General features: G+C 40.3%; 1 protein-coding gene across 1 annotated transcript in view; it reads left to right on the forward strand.

The window, feature by feature from the left end:
• The first annotated feature begins 457 nt into the window (after positions 1-457).
• The window catches only part of LOC136877810 (protein CEPU-1), a 780,334-nt gene continuing 760,049 nt past the window's right edge, over positions 458-20,742 (forward strand). The window contains exon 1 of the mRNA XM_068228540.1: positions 458-519. Within this exon, the coding sequence (XP_068084641.1) occupies positions 480-519 (40 nt within the window). The 5' untranslated portion in view covers positions 458-479. The remainder of the gene's footprint in view (positions 520-20,742) is intronic.

Below are 20,742 nucleotides of genomic sequence, written 5' to 3' on the forward strand. Positions count from 1 at the left end.
ATTATTATGGGCCGGCAGGATACGGCTCAATAGGACTGTCTCCATTGGGAGAAATTTAAAAGTAAATGCGAGTAAATAATAGGTCATTAGAACTCAATCCTTACTGTTAACATTATTTTAATACCTATACGGTAGAACTGGTACTTGAACTCGTGGCAATTTAGTTAAAATTTTAACCTCATTACAGGAGATGTGACACAATAGAATAGCACCTATCATTATCAAATGGATTAACAGGGAATAGTAAAATGTATCTTGTTTTATATTAATGACTGAACTTATTCTATTATGGCTGACTATATGTAAATCTCATTTCAGGAGATTACGTCCTCGCATGGAAGCGCGGGATCGCGGTGCTCACAGCCGGCAACGTCAAGGTTTCCCCGGACAACAGAATTCGACTTGTGGACGGATATAACCTGGAGATACGAGATGTGCAGACCCAGGACGCGGGAGATTACGTGTGTCAGATTGGAACGATGGAGCCCCGAGAAATAACTCACACTGTGGAGATTTTGGGTGAGTAATTATGTATAATTACACTTGTATGATATGATTGACATTAGATACGATTAAACGAATTTCGCATTTATCTCCTTATTACAGTTGATGGATAAACCATAAATAATGTCAAAACTAGGACATAGAGTTCCTCCTCTCTCTCTTACGGAGTTACGTTACTATATTGGAAATCAAATTTTCTTAGTATCTATCACGATTAGAGTTGAACAATGCACCAGTAACTTAACACTCGTAATATTCGTGAAGTGATTTCTATTGTGAATTAAAATTGCGCGATATTTAACAGTACTTCCAACAGACAGTTGTCTTTAACTTCTTCCAAAATACCGTGCCCTGTTGGATGTCTGTTATAAAATTAGCAACTATTCACTGTCATGTACAAGTTACGTTTGCTTTCATAATTTCACTAGACCAGAAATTGGAAATATGTTTGAAATAGACGTTGGTGACAGTACTTTTGTTATTTCTCATGACTTATAGTTGCCACCTCTGATAAGAACTAAAATTAAATATAGCATATGATCGAGAAATTCTCCCATTCTGTATTTTACAAATTATCGAGATGACACAACGTACCGGCTGTCATTTCTTATATACAGCAGGCTGAACAGATAAGTTCGTGGGATCAAAAATTTGAATAACTTTGGGAACTGGTTCCATGATATCAATTTTATTTTCGTGGAATAGAATCAGGCGTGGAAGTGTTATGTTCCGATGTTACTGAAAATTACATAGACTTTCACTTTCTGCCACGCAGTGGTCTATACTTGAGGGCTAACTAGGCTATCGGTGAAGCCCGAACCTCAATTGAGAAGGATAGAATTCTAAAGCACATTATAATGTAATTTTCAGATGGGCTATAGTGGAATATTTATATTTAACTTGCGTGTTCGATAGATCGATTTTAAGCTAAATTTAGCTGGTTGGACACTCGAAAATATGATTTTTTACAAAAATCCTTGAACTACAATGAAACATAGCTGTGTCGGAAATGTTACAGCATATAATGTCATCCATGTACTAACAATATATTTAATTAAATTACCATGTTACACAGAAAAGCAGTGAAGCTGCAAAATTCTTGTCGGCATTAATAATGTTTGAATTTATGTAATAGGTATTCATGTATACTGTAAACACATATCATATCAACTGGAAGATCAGAATGAATAAAATGGCTTTTGTTTCTGTGTATGAAATGACTTCCAACTTCTTGGATAAAGCATTAGCTGAAATATCTACTATAAAACACTGGAATAATAATTATGTTCCCCAGGAGAACAAGAATCCGTTTACAGGGCGAGTTAGTCATGCGGTTAGGAGCGTGCAGCTGTGAGCTCACATCCGGGAGATAGTGGGTTCGAACGCCACTGTCGGCAGCTCTGAAGATGGTTTTCCGTGATTTCCCATTTTCACACCAGACAAATGCTGGTGCTGTACCTTAAATAAGGCCACGGCTGCTTCCTTCCCATTCCTAGGCCTTTCCCTTCCCATCGTCGCCATAAGATCTATCTGTGTCGCCGTGACGTAAAGAAAAAAAAAAAGGCTCCGTTTGACGGGTCTGCAACCCGCCACTCACTACAGAGAGTTCGCCCAAAGAACACACGAGGAATGACAAATAATCATTTCAGTTGAAGTTCAGTAAGTACTTTTTAGGAACATCGAATGTACAGACTCTCAAAAATGACTAATGATTTCATGGTATTGTATAAGATTCTCACAGGTAGTCGTCAAAACGATTGAACTTATGGATATTTTGTTCGTTGTCTATCCGCGGGGTTTGTAGCTACATAACAGGTTTAATTATTTACATTTATATAAAAGTTCAAATTTTGTCTGGTAAAATTTAAATGCCAGGATCATGGGCTCACTACTGTTTTCACTGACTGTACATGTTGATTCATACACAGAGCATAATTACCAAATAGAATTCAAACATCTCTCACGGACTTTGTCAGTGAGCTGAAAAACGAATTAGAAGGGGATGTTCTAAGATAAATTTAGCAGCATTACTTCTGAGCCTTAAAAATTCACATGGAATATAACCCCTCTACGCAGGTTGCGTTATTCATTCCAGCCCCAGATCGTGGAAAAACCAGGTGATTCCTCTTTTAAAATCCTTTCTATTACGAAACTGATGGTTCATTTTTGAAATAAGTTGAATAGATTTTAGGACCTTCATGCACAAAAACTCACGTAAGAATCTCCGATTTGGAACTGAGCCACCACTACCTATTTTCTCACCCGCGTTATTGCACAATGTACTCCGATTTGATAGTCAAGCAGCAATATTTGGAAATAAGTGGTTCGAATTCCCACGCTGATAGCGACTATTTTTATTGTCTTGAACCCAATTTCTGTCCTACACTCCAGCAAAGTCTTTCTTTCTTAATCAGTTTACAACCCGGGGTTAGTTGTTCTCGTACTCAGCGAGGGATCCCGTTTCTATCGCCTCAAGGACAGTGTCCTGCAGCGTGAAATATACTTCGGGTTGGGGATACAACTGGGGACGAGGACCAATTCCTCGCCCAGGCGGCCTCACCTGCTATGCTGAACAGGGGCCATGTGGGAGGATGGGAAGATTGGAAGGGGTAGACAAGGAAGAGGGAAGGAAGCGGCCGTGACCTTCAGTTAAGAACCGTCCCGGAATTTGTCTGGAGGAGAAATGGGATACCATGGAAAACCAGTTCGAGAATGGCTCACGTGGGAGTCTAAGTTAACCTCTCGGGGCCGAGTGGACCACGTTCCAGTCCTCGTACCACTTTTCAGACGTCGTGGCAGAACCGGGAATCGAAACTGGGCCTCTGGGGGTGGCAGCTAATCACACTAACCATTATACCACAGAGGCAGATCTCCTGGAACGAACTGATTAAAATCTCACTTTATTTTTGGTACCGCAAAGAGCAGTGAAGGAACCTGCCTGCCAAACGTCAGAGTAACTTGCAGTGGTAAACTTTCAGTCATAGATATACGACTAGGGCCGATGACCTTAGATGTTAGGCCCCTTTAAGCGACAACCATCCTAATCATACAGTATACGACGGATAACAACATGGGATCTCTGTATGAAACACGTTCACGATCCTATAATTATATCTGTATTCAAATAACTAGGGCCAGAAATTTCATTCAGTAACAGGTTAAATTGCTAATTAATATCAAGTATCCTTAACCACACGGCTATTTGCATAGACCTGACATAACTCCCACTATGAATGCAACTATCGCTACGCAGTCGTAGAACGGACAAAATTAGGTTAATGTTATTCGTTTTTTGCGTCCCACTAACTACTTTTACAGAAGTGGTTGTGAAAGTGGGTTAATGAGAAATCTGGGCTTGTAATTAAACGAGTAGGGCAGTGTGTGTACTGTTTCGCGGTGTCGATATTGGGTACCTAGGTAATGAGTTAAAAGTAAAGAGGAAGGCTCGCACGAGACTCAGCAGATGAAAAAAAATAATGGTGAATCAGCAAGTCTTGTACAGTGCGACAAGGGGCAAGCAGCCTAGTTGAGAAACAATGAAACATGATTCATGGACAGGAGTTGCTGTGCTCCAGCACGTGGCACGGAATTGAAATAGATCAAGACTTGCTGGTTCAACCAGGGTTGGTGAGGTAGATGTTTATTCTTTACTTTGTGCTGCCGTGTTGCCAGCATAAATTTCACCTGTTCAAAATTTAGGTGATTGTGTGTCAATTGTGTTATTGAACATACTTTCTCTGAATAGGAGAATGGCCTTTTGTATTTTGTTTGATTGCGTTTATTGTTTCATTTTCCTTATGCAACTCGTAATTTTTCCTAGTTTTGCTTGGGTTTGTAGATGTTGATGTTTTTTCCGTGGTGGTCGATTAGAAGAGAAAAATATAAGATCTGGAGAGAAATAAATATACTATACTAAATACTTTGACGGTTTTTAGAGTGGAAGAGGTGCCAAAACTTTGTCTCGCAGGAGTTCTTTTACATGCCTGTAAATCTACCGACAGGAGGCTGACGTATTTTAGAACCTTCGAATACTACCTGACTTAGTCAGGGTAGAACCTGCCTATTTGGGATCAGAAGGCCAGCGCCTTTACCGTCTGAGCCACTCACCACGGCGTACCAGAAGATACTTGGTAATCGTTCGCATTCAGTCCTATTCCTGCATGGAATTCATGACCCTACAACTAACATAGAAATGTTTCTTTCCATGGGCGTAGCCAGGGGAGGAGGTGACCCGGGGTTAGGATCCCCCACCCCCATAACATTTTTACAAAAAGAAAATAAAGAAAAACTTGCAATAAACAATAAAATAAAAATTTAGAGACATAATCGTATAACCGACAGAACGGTAATTCACTTATATCAGTGTCCTCGAAATGAAAGACATGGATGCACTTTCATTGTGCTTTACCATCATTTCGGCCAGCCCCGTGGTGTAGGGGTAGCATATCTTCCTCTTACCCGGAGGCCTCGGATTCGATTCCCGGTCAGGTCAGTGATTTTTACCTGGACCTGAGGGCTGGTTCGAGGTCCACTCAGCTTACGTGATTAGAATTGAGGAGTTATCTGACGGTGACATAGCGGCCCCAGTCTGGAAAGCCAAAAATAACGGCCGAGAGGAATCATCGAGCTGACCACACGACACCTCGTAATCTGCAGGCCTTCGGGATGAGCAGCGGTCGCTTGGTAGGCCAAAGCCCTTCAAGGGCTGTAGTTCCATGGGGATAGGTTTGGTTTTTACCATCATTTTGTAACTGTAACCCATCCATCAGCCAATCATGGCTACACATCTGTTTCTTTCTGTTACTGGTGTGAATATACAGTGTGGTGGGGAACAACGTGAACCGGGTATATGAGCGTTACAGGGTTGGCCATACTGATAAGTAATATCAAGGAAAAAATTCGATATCTGGCGCCGTTGTCATTTTATCAGCTGCTGAATTCAGCCAATCAGATCGCTTGGCTGGAGAACTCAAATGGGCTTCGGGGTGGGGCGGTGTTGCTAAATTTGCACGTGACTTAGATTGGCTCGAGAGCTATACCGAGAGATCAGCAACAAACACAAACACAGTGTGGCTCTCAACCAGTGTCACCGTAGCGTACTTGCTATGATGTGATCCTGTCACCTGGCAGGTCCATATTCAAATTTCTATCCTGAAGACGTTCTTTCTTCGACTGGTGTTCTCAAACCGGTCTTAACCCTCTCATGCATGAGGATATCGTATGAGGTCGTTACAGTTCTCCTGTATTTCTATGAATCATTGATTACTTTCTTGTTCGGTAGTACAATTTGCTAACACCTATTCTACTTCATTATCAATCTATCACATATATCAGCGATGGGCTTTGTTTTAAAAAATATGAGATGGCAAAACAGTCATAAATTTGATGGTACTCCTTCCACCCCGTCAACATACACGCGACCGGGCGAGTTGGCCGTGCGGTTAGGAGTGCTCAGCTGTACCCCACTGTCGGCAGCCCTGAAGATGGTTTTCTGTGGTTTTCCATTTTTACACTAGGCAAATGCTGGGGCTGTACCTTAATTAAGGCCACGGCCGTTTCCTTCCCATTCCTAGGCTTTTCCTCTCCTATCGTCGCCATAAGACCTATCAGTGTCGGTACGACGTAAAGCAAATAGCAAATAAAAAAATAAAAACATTTATGTGTTCTAACCACCGTTTATTTTCCCTTGGGTGTTCCCCATCCAGTCACCACAGGCTTCAGGAGTACCTGTGGCGTCAACCTCGGATACATTACAGATCTACGGTCTTCCAAGTACGCTTGCGCTTTGCAATACGTAGCCATGACCAATAGGCCGCAATAATCGATCTTCGAATGTTGCATACTTGGACTATTATTCACTAAAAATCGTTTATATATCCCATTATGGTAAACCGCGGTGTATTTCGTCACCAAACGCGAACGAAACCAAATTCATGCATCAGGGGGTTCACCCACGTACAGGCTTAGCAACACCGCCTCGCAAAGCCCATCTAGGTCGCCAGACAGGCGTTTTGATTAGCTAAATTCAGCAGCTGATAAAATGAAAACCTACAACCTGTTTTCCAGTCATTGACCGGGTCAGGGATGTAATGAATGAAGCAGATATAGGCTGTTAGTACGATGGGGTCGCCACTCCCAAAGTGATTTATTAATGAATGATAGATGCTATGAAATGAGAATGGAGAGTGTTGCTGGAAGGAAAGATGACGGGGAAAACCGGAGAACTCGGAGAAAAACCTGTCCCGCCTCCGCTTTGTCCAGCACAAATCTCACATCGAGTGACCGGGATTTGAACCGCGGTATCCAGCGGTGAGAGGCCGACTCGCTGCCGTCTGAGCCACGGAGGCTCTTCATTTCATCCAATTATTTCTTTCAAATTACTTATCAGTACGACCAACACACTAACGCTCATATTCCCTGTTCACATTGTTTCCGACCACTCTGTATGAATGAATGAAAACCTACAACCTGTTTTCCAGTCATTGACCGGGTCAGGAATGTAATGAATGAAACATATATAGGCTGGTATTACAATGGGGTCGCCACTTCCAAGGTCATTATTAATGACTGATAGATGCAATGAAACAATATTGTAGAGTTTTGCTGGAATGAAATATGACAGGAAAACCGGAGTACCCGGAGAAAAACCTGTCCCGCCACCGCTTTGTCCAGCATAAATCTCACATGGAGTGACCGGGATTTGAACCACGCTATCCAGCGGTGAGAGGCCGACGCTCTCTGTCTGAGCCACGGAGGCTCCCCACCACTCTGTATAACGGTATTTAATCCCAGCAAAAGAATTAAATGATATATTTCAAGGTCACCCAACGTAACCATGCATCATCTTTTTCTCTAATGGTTAAGCTTCCTCACCACTCATTTAAGCCGGCTGTCGATGAGACAGGAATGGGTACACCTCAACAAGTGAGGTTTAGCCATTCCCTTGGCGTGCAATATAATAGTATTTTTGTGTGGGAGTTAGACCCCCATCAAGTGCCGCGTGAGCTGCAGCCGTTTCATACAAAATCGTGTGCTGGGTCGACCTCGCCAACAAACCAGAGCTGATTTATCGCCCCTTTCCGTATCGCGTCACTTTATAGTCGATTGCACCAAGTACAGTCGACTGCCAGTCAAAAATATAACGTTCGAGTGTTAAAGCTATCGAGTAAACAAAAAAAGAACAGGCTCTACTGTATACAAGAGAAAAGTGCTTCTTGTGTTAGATGAGGTAAGAAGTCGACATTTATCCTTCTCCGTGTTTATAGCAATACATCAGCGGGCTCGTTTATCAGCATGACAGCGAGTGCTCTACAAAAATGAGCTCATTAAATACACACAAGGGATATAACAAAGAGAGAGGTGAAATTAAGTTTTAAGACAAATCGCTCGAGATTACACGTGTTCTGATAACATAAGAAATGCTAATATGTGAGCTTCGTAGTTTCAAGTGAGTGATAGAGAGTCTGTTGTCATGAATTTGGCCTTATCTGGCCAAGGTTAGGTAGTAAAAATAGCCGCAGTGACCCTTCACAGGAGTTGCTGTAGCTTCAGAAAACTAGTAGTTGGAACCACTGAGACATTACCTTGATTGTATCTCAATCATAATTTTTGCCTGTTATTATTTGTATAATTATCCTTACCAGATTTTTAATTATTTATTATTATTCGTGTATGGCAAGGAAATTAGATACATAATATATAATATATACCCATTAACAAAGAAGCATTGATTCAATTCAGGCATTGGTATTATCTGAATGTCCAACTTTGCAATCCATTGTAGTGCTTCCGCTGTTGGCGATAGAAAGTCTTCCAGTCTACCTGCATAAGCCCGCAGTTGACACTCGCTTACAATGTGGGGAATAGTCTGCCGAGAGGCTTCATAGTCCCATTTGGAGGTGGTACAAAGTTCCACTTGCAGAGAGAATCCCTGCACCTTCCATGACCTGTCCTGATCCTGTTCTGTCTCGACCAAGTTGCACGCGGTATTTGGGATCCGTTTGCATTTTTTCCCTTATGATATCGTCCCTGTTCTACCAAAACGTCGAATGTTACAATGCTCTTCCTATGAATTATTTCCCTTAAGACTGGTCACGCCTTCCAGCCACATATTGATATTCGGTCCATCAGAACATTTTCCGTTGAGTTCATTTTCCTATGTGCGTATGTAAAGGAAAATAAACCTTACTGTACCATACTGAAACAATGTATGCTTGCATGATATTTACCCACTCCTAGAGTGTGATGTATTTAAGGTTCATTTTCCTTTACACACGCACATAGGAAAATGAACTCAACAAAAATTGTTCTGATGGACCGAAAAACAATATATAGCTGGAAGGCGTGACAAGTCTTAAGGGAAATAATGGATAGGAAAAGCATTGTAACATTCGCCGTTTTGGCAGAACAGGGACGATATGCAGGGAAAAGTCAGGAGAGTTATTAAAGTGGTCTTTCCACTCCTCCGAAGCATTGAAGTTGGTGGACGTCTTCAGAGCAGCATCACAAGGAGCGGATGTCGTGATTTTAGTCTTTGGAGACTAAGAGCTGTACTAATTCCACTTATTTAAGAATATACCCGAACCGTATCATTTCTCAGCGAATTCTACCATCGAGTATTATGGATGTATTCTACGTAATAGTGTCAAAATGACTCAATAATTTCTTTTAATACTTTCACTCCCTTGTCGGGTGTAATCTGACACAGCCTTTTGACAGATGTATAGTGTACCACTTGTGTGTCTGTATTTTCTGTCTATACTTGTTGTTACATCGTAAAGACCTAAAGTATGTTTCACGTCTACGAATAACTGCTGGCAAGGGTATTGTTTTATAATTTTTCTGTCATTTCTTCCTTGTTTCGTTGTTCAAAGTTGCCACCCTATAACAATTGTGATTAAAATTATACATGCCTATCATCTTGATAAAAATAATATAGGTATGATTTATTATTTGATTACCTGCAACAATTTTTTTAACAGGGATGTTGACTTAGAATACGTTTGACTTCCATATTTTTCTTAAGCATTTTAAATTATGTCGTTCCTGCTGTGCCAATACTGCGAATGTGACAATGCTCTTCCTATCCATTATTTCCCATAACAATAGTCACGTCTCTCGGCCAGATATAGATATGCAGTCCATCAGAACAATTTTCTTTGAGTTCATTTATCTACGCGCACTTGTAAAGGAACATGAACCTTACTGTACCGTACTGTAAGAATGCATTTTTGCATGACATATTTACTCACTCGTTCTATATGACGTATTCAAGATTCGTTTTCACTTACACACGCGCACACAACGAAAATTCTTCCGGTGGACTCCATATCAATATGTGGCTGGGAGGCGTGACCAGTCTCAAGGGAAATAATGGAAGGTAGAGCATTGTCACATTCGCGGTTTTGGCACAGCAGCGAAGATATGTCTTTCCAGTGATATTGAATTCATGAACGGCCATCTGCTGTCCAGTAATACGACTTTTAATTTCCAAACGCCATGGCACTACAACCCTGCTGGGCTTTGGTCTGTTAAGCGACACAGGTTCGGCCCGAAGACCTGCAGATTACGAGATGAAGCATGGCGAGTACGTCGACTCCTCTCAGCCAATATTCTTGACTCTCGAGATCACGTAATATGCTTACGCTCTGTTTTTTTGTGATTTTAAAACTTTCATTAACGTCATTTAGTGAGTTTCGTATGAAATCAACCTAAGCATCATAACTGTAATTTGTATATTTTTGAGCCTTAATTTTGAAGAGGAAACGGTCTGGGAGATGCTGTAATAGTCAGTCTTAGCTAATTCCACTTTCATTCGAACTCGAAGTGTTGGTACTACAAAACGAAGTACAGGTTATTGGACATTTACTTTACACACATCAGAATATTGCACAAAATCCGATCAGATCTCCTGGAAGTTAACTAAAATCACTGGCACAAATATTATACCTTCTATTTAGTAGGTAAGACAAACTGTGAATTCATAGCCTTTTCAATCGGCTCGTTCTTGTAAGGATTTTACCTCTTCACGATTCGATATAGAATTTTAATAATAATAATAATAATAATAATAATAATAATAATAATAATAATAATAATAATAATAATAATAATAATAATAATAATAATAATAATAATAATAATAATAATAATAATAACTTGGTACTTAATGGAAATACAGTAAACTAGTAAACATAAAAACCAAAATTCAATCCTTTAAGAAAGGTAAATTATTTGTTAAATTCCATAGGTAACCACGACGTTCTTGTTTTATATTCGGTTTTGATTATGCATTTGGCTGCCAGCTAATATCTGACGTACGCTTAAAATGTTACTGCTACTCGTCCAATGTGGCATAAGTTTAAAAGGCAATAAGATCGACCAGCACTTGCATATATGTATCTAACACATCTTATTACGTCAAGCTCGACATAATCTACCACAAATAATATTTCTGTGTGCCCGAGTTCAAAATATTTATTATATATTTATTCACAAATAAAAGACATAACTACAGTGAGCGCAGTTTACTTGTACTGGTAACAAGCGATTAAACAATCGTAAAATTTCTTAATGAACTACAACAAATATAACAGATGAGTAATAAGATCAGATACAAAGCCTATTAAGAAAAACTCTCCAAATCGGAAACTAAGATATTCATAGCCAAGTCGTCGTAGTTCACAGTGGAGTTATATAAACTTCACAGCTGTTTATCCTTAAGAAATAATGTACACTCTTCTGGAATATGCTCTTACTCGACGTTACATAATCAATCTCTTGTCTCATATGAATACTGTTAGAGAGAGTTGTGTGTCGAATTGGAAAGGATCGCTGGAGTATTGTGTCTTGTGCATATGATCCTTGACTGCGGTGGAGCTGGAAGGTACGCGCTGTAATACCCATTTTAAATCCGTGGAGGTCAGCAGCCTGTTACTTAATGCGCAGTGATGACACATGTTTAGCCATTAATACCAAATGAACTTCGGACTGATGTGGAAGATCCATGAAACAGTCACAATAGAACGAATTCATAAATTTATTGCAAAAGACTGGAGGGTTGCAGACGGATGACACTCGTAAATATTGTAAGTTATCATAAGTGAAACTGTGCTAATCTGATAAATGCTCTTTTGGATGGACGATTCGTCTTCCTACTTGAATCACGTAAATAACTGGGAAGCACTTGGTGGAATTCCGTTTGGAGTGTTACGTCGCGGACGCCGTAACATAGACTCGTTAGGCAACGAATTGAACATTTCTGTTTAGCCGTGTAGCATAATCGTGCCCCTTTAATGATTGCGTTTCATTTCGTTGGACACCAACTCCACAGTACTTTTGCTCTTTTATGGTTTGTGGTAATACAGTTAAACCTATGCGTTATAAAATGCAGAATATGGAAATGAAATACAAGCCAGTTTCAATTACTCCATTAGTGTTGCAGTGTTGCAGTACAGAACATGTTCGGTGCAAAATATGAAATATATCCCAATGATAATGAAGTGGAAAGAGAATATATAAATTGTATGAAAGATAAATGATGATGGTATTTTAATTCAGTTCCATGGGTAGGATAGAAATTGTTGTGAGTTGATATTATATATGATCCAATAGTTTCTTTTTCGTATTTCCTACCCCCGTGTCCTATAAATTACCATGTCCTTTAGTATGCGAAATGCAGTGCGGTGCCATATTATATCGACCAGGATGAAAATGAATTACTTTTTAAAAGAGTGTATTAATCATAACACGCACCCGAAGCAGGCTTCAATGACGGTATTAATGTTTTAGAGAGAGAATGGCGTTGCGAAATCACTGTGACCTAAATAGCTTGAACGAGGCAATAAAAGGACGATCACTAATTCAGAGAACACTCTTCCCGAGTGTCAGTCAATCCTGCACCCACATATAAAAGAAGTTTAAGTTAGATCTATTCGTTTGAATAAATGAGTTTGATTCCAGGACACCCGCACTTTTATTTTTAAAACATGACAACTCCCAAAATTGTCACCCGTCGGAAATAAACGAAAAATCAAGTCCATTCTCTACACATGGCAACGTACCGGAGCCGTTCTAGTTTACCGCCAAGCAGAGAGTCTATTTCTGAAAAGTATTAAACAAACAAAAACAGCATTTCCTATTTTTGTGGAATAATCCTCTAGTAATAAGCGATGAAATATAACATTGGTATTGAAATTCGAGCTTGTTATGAGCATAATAATACATAGTATTTTGATACAGAGAAATGAAAATAGCAAATGAAGTCCCTGTATAATGATACAACATATTGCTAAAAATAAAACGAAACTCCACGGCGCAAGAGCTTCGAAAGGTCATGGCCTACCGAGCCACTGCCGCTCATCCTGAAGGCCTGCAGATTATGAAATGTCGTGCGATCAGCACGACGAATCCTCTTGGCTGTTAGTTTTGGCTTCCTTGACTGGGGACGCTATCTCACCGTCAGATAGCCCCTTAGTTGTAATCACGTAGGCTGAGTGGACATAGAACCAGCCCTCAGATCCAGGTAAAATTCCCTGAGCTGGCGGGGTATTGAACCTTGAGCCTACAGGTAAGAGAAAGGCACGCTAACCCTACAACGCGGGGCCGGCTCTGCAACATAATACTATTGGTCATCACTCTATTTACGGAGAAAATCTTAAATTAAGGCACTATCTTCTTGAATAAGAGATTACCGCCATGTCGGTACAACGTATAATTGATGTGTAATGAAATGGCGTATGGCGTTTAGTGCCGGTAGTGTCCGAGGACACGTTCGGCTCGCCAGGTGCAGGTCTTTCGACTTAACGCCCTTAGGTGACCTGAGCGTCAGAATGAGAATGAAATGATGATGCAGACAACACATACACCCAGCCCCCGTGGCAGCGAAATTAACCAATGATGGTTAAAATTCCCGACCTTACCGGGAATCGAACCCGCGACCCCTGTCACCAAAGGCCAGCACGCTAACCATTTAGCTATGGAGCAGGACTGTAACTGATGTTAAAATGATTAATAGTTCAGCACAGGTGTAATTTCTTTCACAAGGTTATCTTCTCACACATTTTCTGTTCATATCATAAAAGGAATTATTTCGTTAGAGCTGTCTAACCCCTAGCCTTTTAGAGAAGTTTTAAGTATATCGTTCCGAGTGATTAGATTTGACCCCAGAATACACGACTTTTCGTTTGTTACCTCTTTAATATTATCTTTACACCTCAACCTATAAGTTTTGTTTATGTTGCTTGTTGGTTGACAGTGGTAGCGTGTCTAGATCATCAAGGGGGCTCTTTGATATCAGGGACAGCGAACCTGTTTATGATAGCCACCTAATATGGCTGAGCAGTCCTGACGCTGACCACGGGACACTCCAATATCTGCAATCAATCTGATAGACAGCTGTCGTCTTACCAGGCTCAGCCACCTCAAAGTCAAGGTAGACAGAGTCGACAAATAGCACGCAACGCCCCCGTCTCAGCCGACACATTCGTTTTCTTTCCCTCTTTACAGGTACTCAAATGCAGCATGAATAAGCTCTGTAAGTACACCAGTAGGATTCACTTTCCTTATCGCAGCGTGAAAGCTTAGTTCGGACTTATTAAATTCACGCCTCTCGCTTAATCCTCATTCGATTCCGTTCCTTATATTTCTCTGAGATTATTAAGTAATTTTGCTGTTGTGCTTAATTTATTCATTTCTATATTTTAAAAGTCAGCTGGAGGTAAATATTGAACTCTTTATTCAGCTCTATCAAATTTGTATTTCCTGTTCATATGTTTATGTCTGATTTATCTCCTCTCTTTTCCAATATTGGTAGGTGTGCCACTCCCAAGTCTTCATTGCATGAAGTCATCAATTTCCCTTCCTTATAGCTTCATCCTTATAGACTTTCATAAACCAACAAATTCTTTACTTTCATTTCTATTTAGGTTAATATTTCGGTCCTTATTATAATATTTTTGTTTAGTGCCGTCTGGTTGTGTCCTCTTGCTATTACAATAATAGTTTTATTATTTTTACTTCCCACTAATTACTTTTGATGGTTTGCGGATATCCTGAGGTCCCCGAATTTTATCCCGCAGGAGTTCTAATAGGTGCCATTAAATCTACCGACTCGGGGCTGATGTGTTTGAGCACCTTCAAATACCACCGGGCTGAGACAGGATCGGACCTCCCAGGATGGGGTCAGAAGGCCAGCGCCTCAACTGTCGGAGGCAGTCAGCCTGACTCTTGCGGTTAAATGTTTTTCTTTATTATTCTTTGTATTTTACTCTTTGTATCCCCTTCTTACACACTATCCTTTCTTCTCTTTATCCCCATACCTTTCTCAATGGAAACTCCTATTCCACACCATTTAATAATTTCCTCATTTCATCCATCTAGTAACGGTCATTTTGAATTTCTACCGAACTTAGATCGACCGCCACAGCCGCTTTCCACCTTCGTGCATATAAAATCACTGAAAGAACCTTTGGACTCACAAATATAAAGAGCTGAATTGCAATGTATTATACTGTTCTCACTAAGCAATTTGTGCAGTGTGAACGCAGTAGCAGTAAAACTAGAAATGTCTTTCTCGGAAGAATATGGAATTGCAAGCTTCAACTCAAAAAACATTCTGCTACATATGCAAGGGTTGCAGTTGCTCATACTTTGGTAAGGCCTTGTGCTAGCCACACTAAGTTATGAGCACTTGATCAAACATATTTTTAGGTATTAGTATAATTTGGGATGAGAGATTTAACATATTAAACGTAACCAGAAACCCTCTTTAAAATCACTTCTCAGTCACGTAGGTTCACAAGCATGGGATGTGAAATTTTTATGTTTGAATATATCAGTATTTCGCCCGTCCCTTGTTTAAATGGTGAACAGCATGCGTTGATGAATGTTCAAAGTACTTTCCTTGAATATTTTACAATACACTCAGCAACATTCGGTTCAATCATTATTTATTCATAAATAACACACCCATTACTTATATTATTCTGGATGTCACTATACATAGTGCTGAATAATGCAAACTGTTCAGTGTCCATTAGTTATTTATTTTCTAGGGAACGCGTGGAATGAGCAAAGTGGGAACACATATTTTATAAACAATTTTCAAAAAATTAAGGAGACAGAGTACATAGCTTGTGAATGGTGAACTTGACACTCTTCCGTAAGAAGTTTTTACAGAATAATTTATTCTCCCAGAATCTGGCCTTCACTTATTCGGGAGGAAGGAGTATTCTGTTCGGAAAGTTAATTGTTACTATCTTTGGCGTCATGGAAACTTGTAAATGCTACAAGAAGAAAGTGTCCCTCAAAATTTGGCACATAATCGAAGACCCAGCAGGCTCAAATACGTAGCATAGTCAATAAGTTAGTGGACTGGCCGTCTAATGTCACTGTAGTGCACTAGAGCGGAGAGTTTCCACCACAGAATGTTGCCGTGACAGTTCTTCCATAGTCCCACCAATAGGTGCATACAGTATAAATAGAACTACGGTCTCTGTTGTGAAGAGTAGTTGGATGTCAGCGGAGAAACTTGAGAATTTCGTAGTTTGAGCAACGGGTAAATTTCAAGTTCTCCCAAACATTTCGCAGAACCATTAGCGAAACATTTGAGACGATCAAGTCGAAATCGCCCGAAGACGGAAAGAAGAATAGAAAAGGCAGACCAAAAGTCTATAATGATCGTTGAACTGTTCAGGTGCCTGTACACTGTAGACTCCTCCCGCTAGAGCTGCCTGTTGCCCTAGCTAGAGCTATCTAGCGGAACTCGACGTGTGTGCACTGTACTTAGAGCTCTCTGGCAACTGGCGCTCGAAGCTCTAGCTAGTGTCGCCAGAGAGAGAGCAACCAATTGTAGTATAAACAACGATTCCGTAAGCCAGCTAGATTGATCTAGATCTATTCACGCGGTCAAATAGACATCATGCTCTAGGAGCACAAGAGTGACAGATATTCTAAGTTCTTGTGAGTGAAAAAGACAAGATGAGTGGAATGTGGGAAAAGAATAAGACGCACCAATTGATTCAACTTGTTGAGTCGCAACCTGATTTATGTAATTGCTTACTAAAGTGTTCATAGACTCAACCAAAAGTTAATTTTAAGGTAATTTTATCTCATTTAATTAATTATTGTATCTTAGATACCTGTAGCAATAAATCTCAGTGTCAGAGTGAGTAGCTCTGATGGTGAAATAGCTTTTCTGAGATTTGTATGCTGTTGTTTAATTGTTGGAGTAATAAATGGAAGCAAACACTGGAAATCCTAATTAAACATTCGTACAAAATTCACACATGAATTAATTTTTGTCTTCAGTAGTTAATTCCCTCAGTAACTTTACATGTGGTTCTTCTTCTTCTTCTTCTCCCTTTTTTGCTGTCTAGTTACTCACCCCTGTTCTTTTTCCCCTTCTTGAACTTCTTTTCTTAGGCAACATTAGTACGACAATAGCTGCAGCGATGCGTTTCCGTCGGTCGGAGATGTCTACCTCTCAGTCGGCACCAGCTAGAACTCTGTCTGATGGACAAGGCCAAGTGTACACAGACAGTAGAGCGGCCTAGCTAGTGCTACCGTAGGAAAACTCTGCTTGCGTTCTATCGAGAGTAAATTATCCTGCGTCCACGCACCAGTAGAGTAGCATAGCTAGGGAGAGCCTAGTCTAGCTGGATATCTCTCTACAGTCTGCAGGCTCCTTTAGCGCCAGTCCAAGAAATCATTGACTGTACTACAGAATGTATGTCGTGTTGCCTACACTGTAGGCGCCAGTCCACGAACTTAATGATTGTAGTAACTTAGCCTAGTATAAATCAAACAATGAGGGAGAAATTTACAAAGGAATGATCACACATAATTTTACATTATTCAATAGTAGGTGGTAATTATTTGGTTAAAAATTATCTGAATTTGGTTGTTTTAGAATATTTATGTACATCTTTATTTCTAAAATTTCGATTCTATACTGCCTTGCTTCAAAACTGTTTCAGTGGTATTATTTCCTCTAATTATTGTATTGCTCCTTCGCTCGATGTTCGCTGTATGTATTTAGGTTCTGCCGACAAATTGCCTTCTCTTTGCTCCCCATCCCATCTCTCCTAGAATCCTCTTGTATTCTCATTAACTCACGTTTGTTACCAATCTCATTATTCCTGTTGCGCTTGTCAGTATAACCTACTTGTACTTCCCGTAAACGAACATTTCTGCCGTTAGCTAAACCATTTCCGAGCAGCAGTGTAATTACTCCCAGATGGAAGGAAGGTGTTCTAATAGCTTGACCTGCATTCTAAATTTGGACTCACTCACTAACGATTTTGTGCGAAAAAATCGGGGCCATTTTATATGGTTTATACTTTTAAAATATCTGTAAATTTCTCCGCTACATGGAAAAGCATAAAGTCATGAGCGAGTACATATACTCTTGTTGTTCCCCTCTTATTAGGCTCGTGAGACATGCAGAGGGGACACAAATAATTCATCCTTTCACTCCACCCACAGAGGAGGTAAAGAGTTCCGGTGAATCGAAAGAAATATGTACCGTAGCATCATGATCTGCGTCTAAGCACACAACAGTCCGATGTCATATCACGAGATAGCCCCTCACCGCCTCCTATTAAGGTCTACTGTACGTCGTACAAAATGGTCGCTGATTTAGCACTCAATGTTATGACCCCAAATACAGGGTTGCTCTTATAAAGCCAGTAATCGGGAGATAGTGGGTTCAAGCCCCACTGTCGGCAGCCATGAAGATGGTTTTCCGTGGTTTCCCATTTTCACACCAGGCAAATGCCGGGGCTGTACCTTATTAAGGCCACAGCCGCTTCCTTCCACTTCCTAGGCCTTTCCTGTCCCATCGTCGCCATAAGACATATCTGTGTCGGTGCGACGTAAAGCAAATAGCAAAAAAATAAATAAATTATAAACCCAGACCATCCAACGGCTTTTCTATCTCTGAGACCTAAGCAGCTGTACGGAAGGCGCGCGCATAGTTCTTGACCTTGCAAGGAGCGTAGTGTGCACGTGTTCGAGCTGGCAAGCATCAGTAGCCAGTATGAATCGCAGCTGTTAACACGGTGAGACATTGCAACACCGTATTTTCGTATTTAAGATTTATATTTAAGTACGAGTCGGCTCGACGGGTAATCGATGCATTTGTTTAGCAATTTCCTGGTAAAGTGCCACCTTCATGAGCGTAGATTCACATACTTATAAATAAATTGGAAACTACTGGCTGAGTTTTAACATAGGGAAAGCTAGATGACATTGGTACAAATAGTGAACGGTCACCGAATAAATCACCGACAAAATTAGCACAACAAGTATGGGTTTCGGTTTCTTCTGCGCACAGAGCTACAAAGCTGTTACACATCAAACCGTACAGGTTTACACGGGCCAATTATTTTAACCTCTTGATCCAGCCACAATAGTGAGATACTGTGGGTGGTATCTTGCATCGTTGAATGATCGTTTATTGGACCCACAGCTTGTGTTCTTTCGGATGAGGCCTGGTTTCACCTTAATTGTCGGGTGAGCAGTCAAAACTCTCGCTATTGGTGTGCAGAAAATCCTAGTGGTGTTAATGAAATCCCTCGTTATGAAGGATTGCATTTCCAGCATCTGATATAAGGTAAGATTTCATATATGATTGTATACCGCACGCTTAAAACAGGGCGACCTTGTGCGACGTAAGTTGGGATAAGGCAGCATCTTTAGCGCAGAGTACAATCACTGTGCGCTCGGTCTTGGTTTACAAAGGAGACCCCGTATTCTCAAGATACGCATCATGAAAACAATTCTGCTCCCTTTTGTGGCGTTACCGTGTGTATGGAGCATTGCTGTGACTTAGACGAAACACCATTCACAGACAGTAGAAACGCATTTAAACCAAGGCACCATTTGTACATACTGTATATAAAAGGCAGAGTTCGGGCACACGGTAATAATGTGAGGAAGGAGGTGACGATTTAGTATAGATAGATGACGAACACCGGTTATGTGGTTGCGACGGTGTCGACAAAATTGTTGACGCTAATTCCAGACTGACCCCGGCCCAAAATCATATCCATGTTAATTGAGTACTAGAATGCGAGGGGGAGCTAACCCACACAGACATGGATTTGAGTTATTTTGAGTTTTGCGTTTGCCTTCATTGCTTGAAATTGAGCACATTAACGGTCGCATTTTTGGTTCATATACAATTATTTATAGACCAAAAACGTAGGAAAATTAAATCATATTCTAATATCCATTATTTTTCTGAATATGTCAGCTCCAAATAGCCAAACCTGAAAAAAGAAATTTAAAAGATCGGTCACTTTTACAACATTTGAATTTTCATCAATTACTTGTTTTAAAATTCACTTAGGTTCAGATTTACTTCAGCATGAATTTCATGTTACATTTAAGGTTTACTAATAGGGTCTTGCGTATAAGTCACACCGACTCTAAGCAGCCATCTATTACCGTCAGCTATGATATCAGTACTAAAACCTGTGACAGTAAGCGCGTATGTTATTGGCTACCGCTAGCTGATTTAATGCGCGGCTTAGCTCCTTCTCGCACTGCAAAATTGATATTGTGCACTGGGAGAATAAAAGTGAATAATAATTATTCATATATTGTGGGACAATAAATATATAATAGTAATATCAAAATATATCAATAACTATTTTTGTTAACAATTTGTGGGTTAGCTCTCTCCAGCATTCTAGCACACAATTTAACGTAGCGAAAATGAAAACCTACAACCTGTTTTCCAGTCATTGACCGGGTCAGGGATGTAATGAATGAATCATATATAGGCTATTAGTACGATGGGGTCGCCACTCCCAAAGTGATTTATTAACGACTGATAGATGCTATGAAATGAGAATGAAGGGTGTTGCTGGAATGAAAGATGACAGGAAAAAACGGAGTACCCGGAGAAAAACCTGTCCCGCCTCCGCTTTGGACAGCACAAATCTCACATGGAGTGACCGGGATTTGAACCACGGTATCCAGCAGTGAGAGGCCGACGCACTGCCGTCTGAGCCACGGAGGCTCAATTTAACATACTAAAATACTTAAACAGAGAGACAAGGGAGAGCAATGTCGGGATTTTTGTGTTTCCCAGATTGTTAAATGACATTTAGTACTAAATAAAAGACGAATCTTTAGGTAATAGTGATAGCACTATGCCGTAAGCACCACTCGTCCCATATAAAACTCCTATGGCTTAGAAGGAAATTTCATAATAATGCTGCGCAGTTCCGT

This window comes from Anabrus simplex, chromosome 7 (genome assembly GCF_040414725.1).
Source record: "Anabrus simplex isolate iqAnaSimp1 chromosome 7, ASM4041472v1, whole genome shotgun sequence".
In the NCBI taxonomy this organism is placed as follows: Eukaryota; Metazoa; Arthropoda; class Insecta; order Orthoptera; family Tettigoniidae; genus Anabrus; species Anabrus simplex.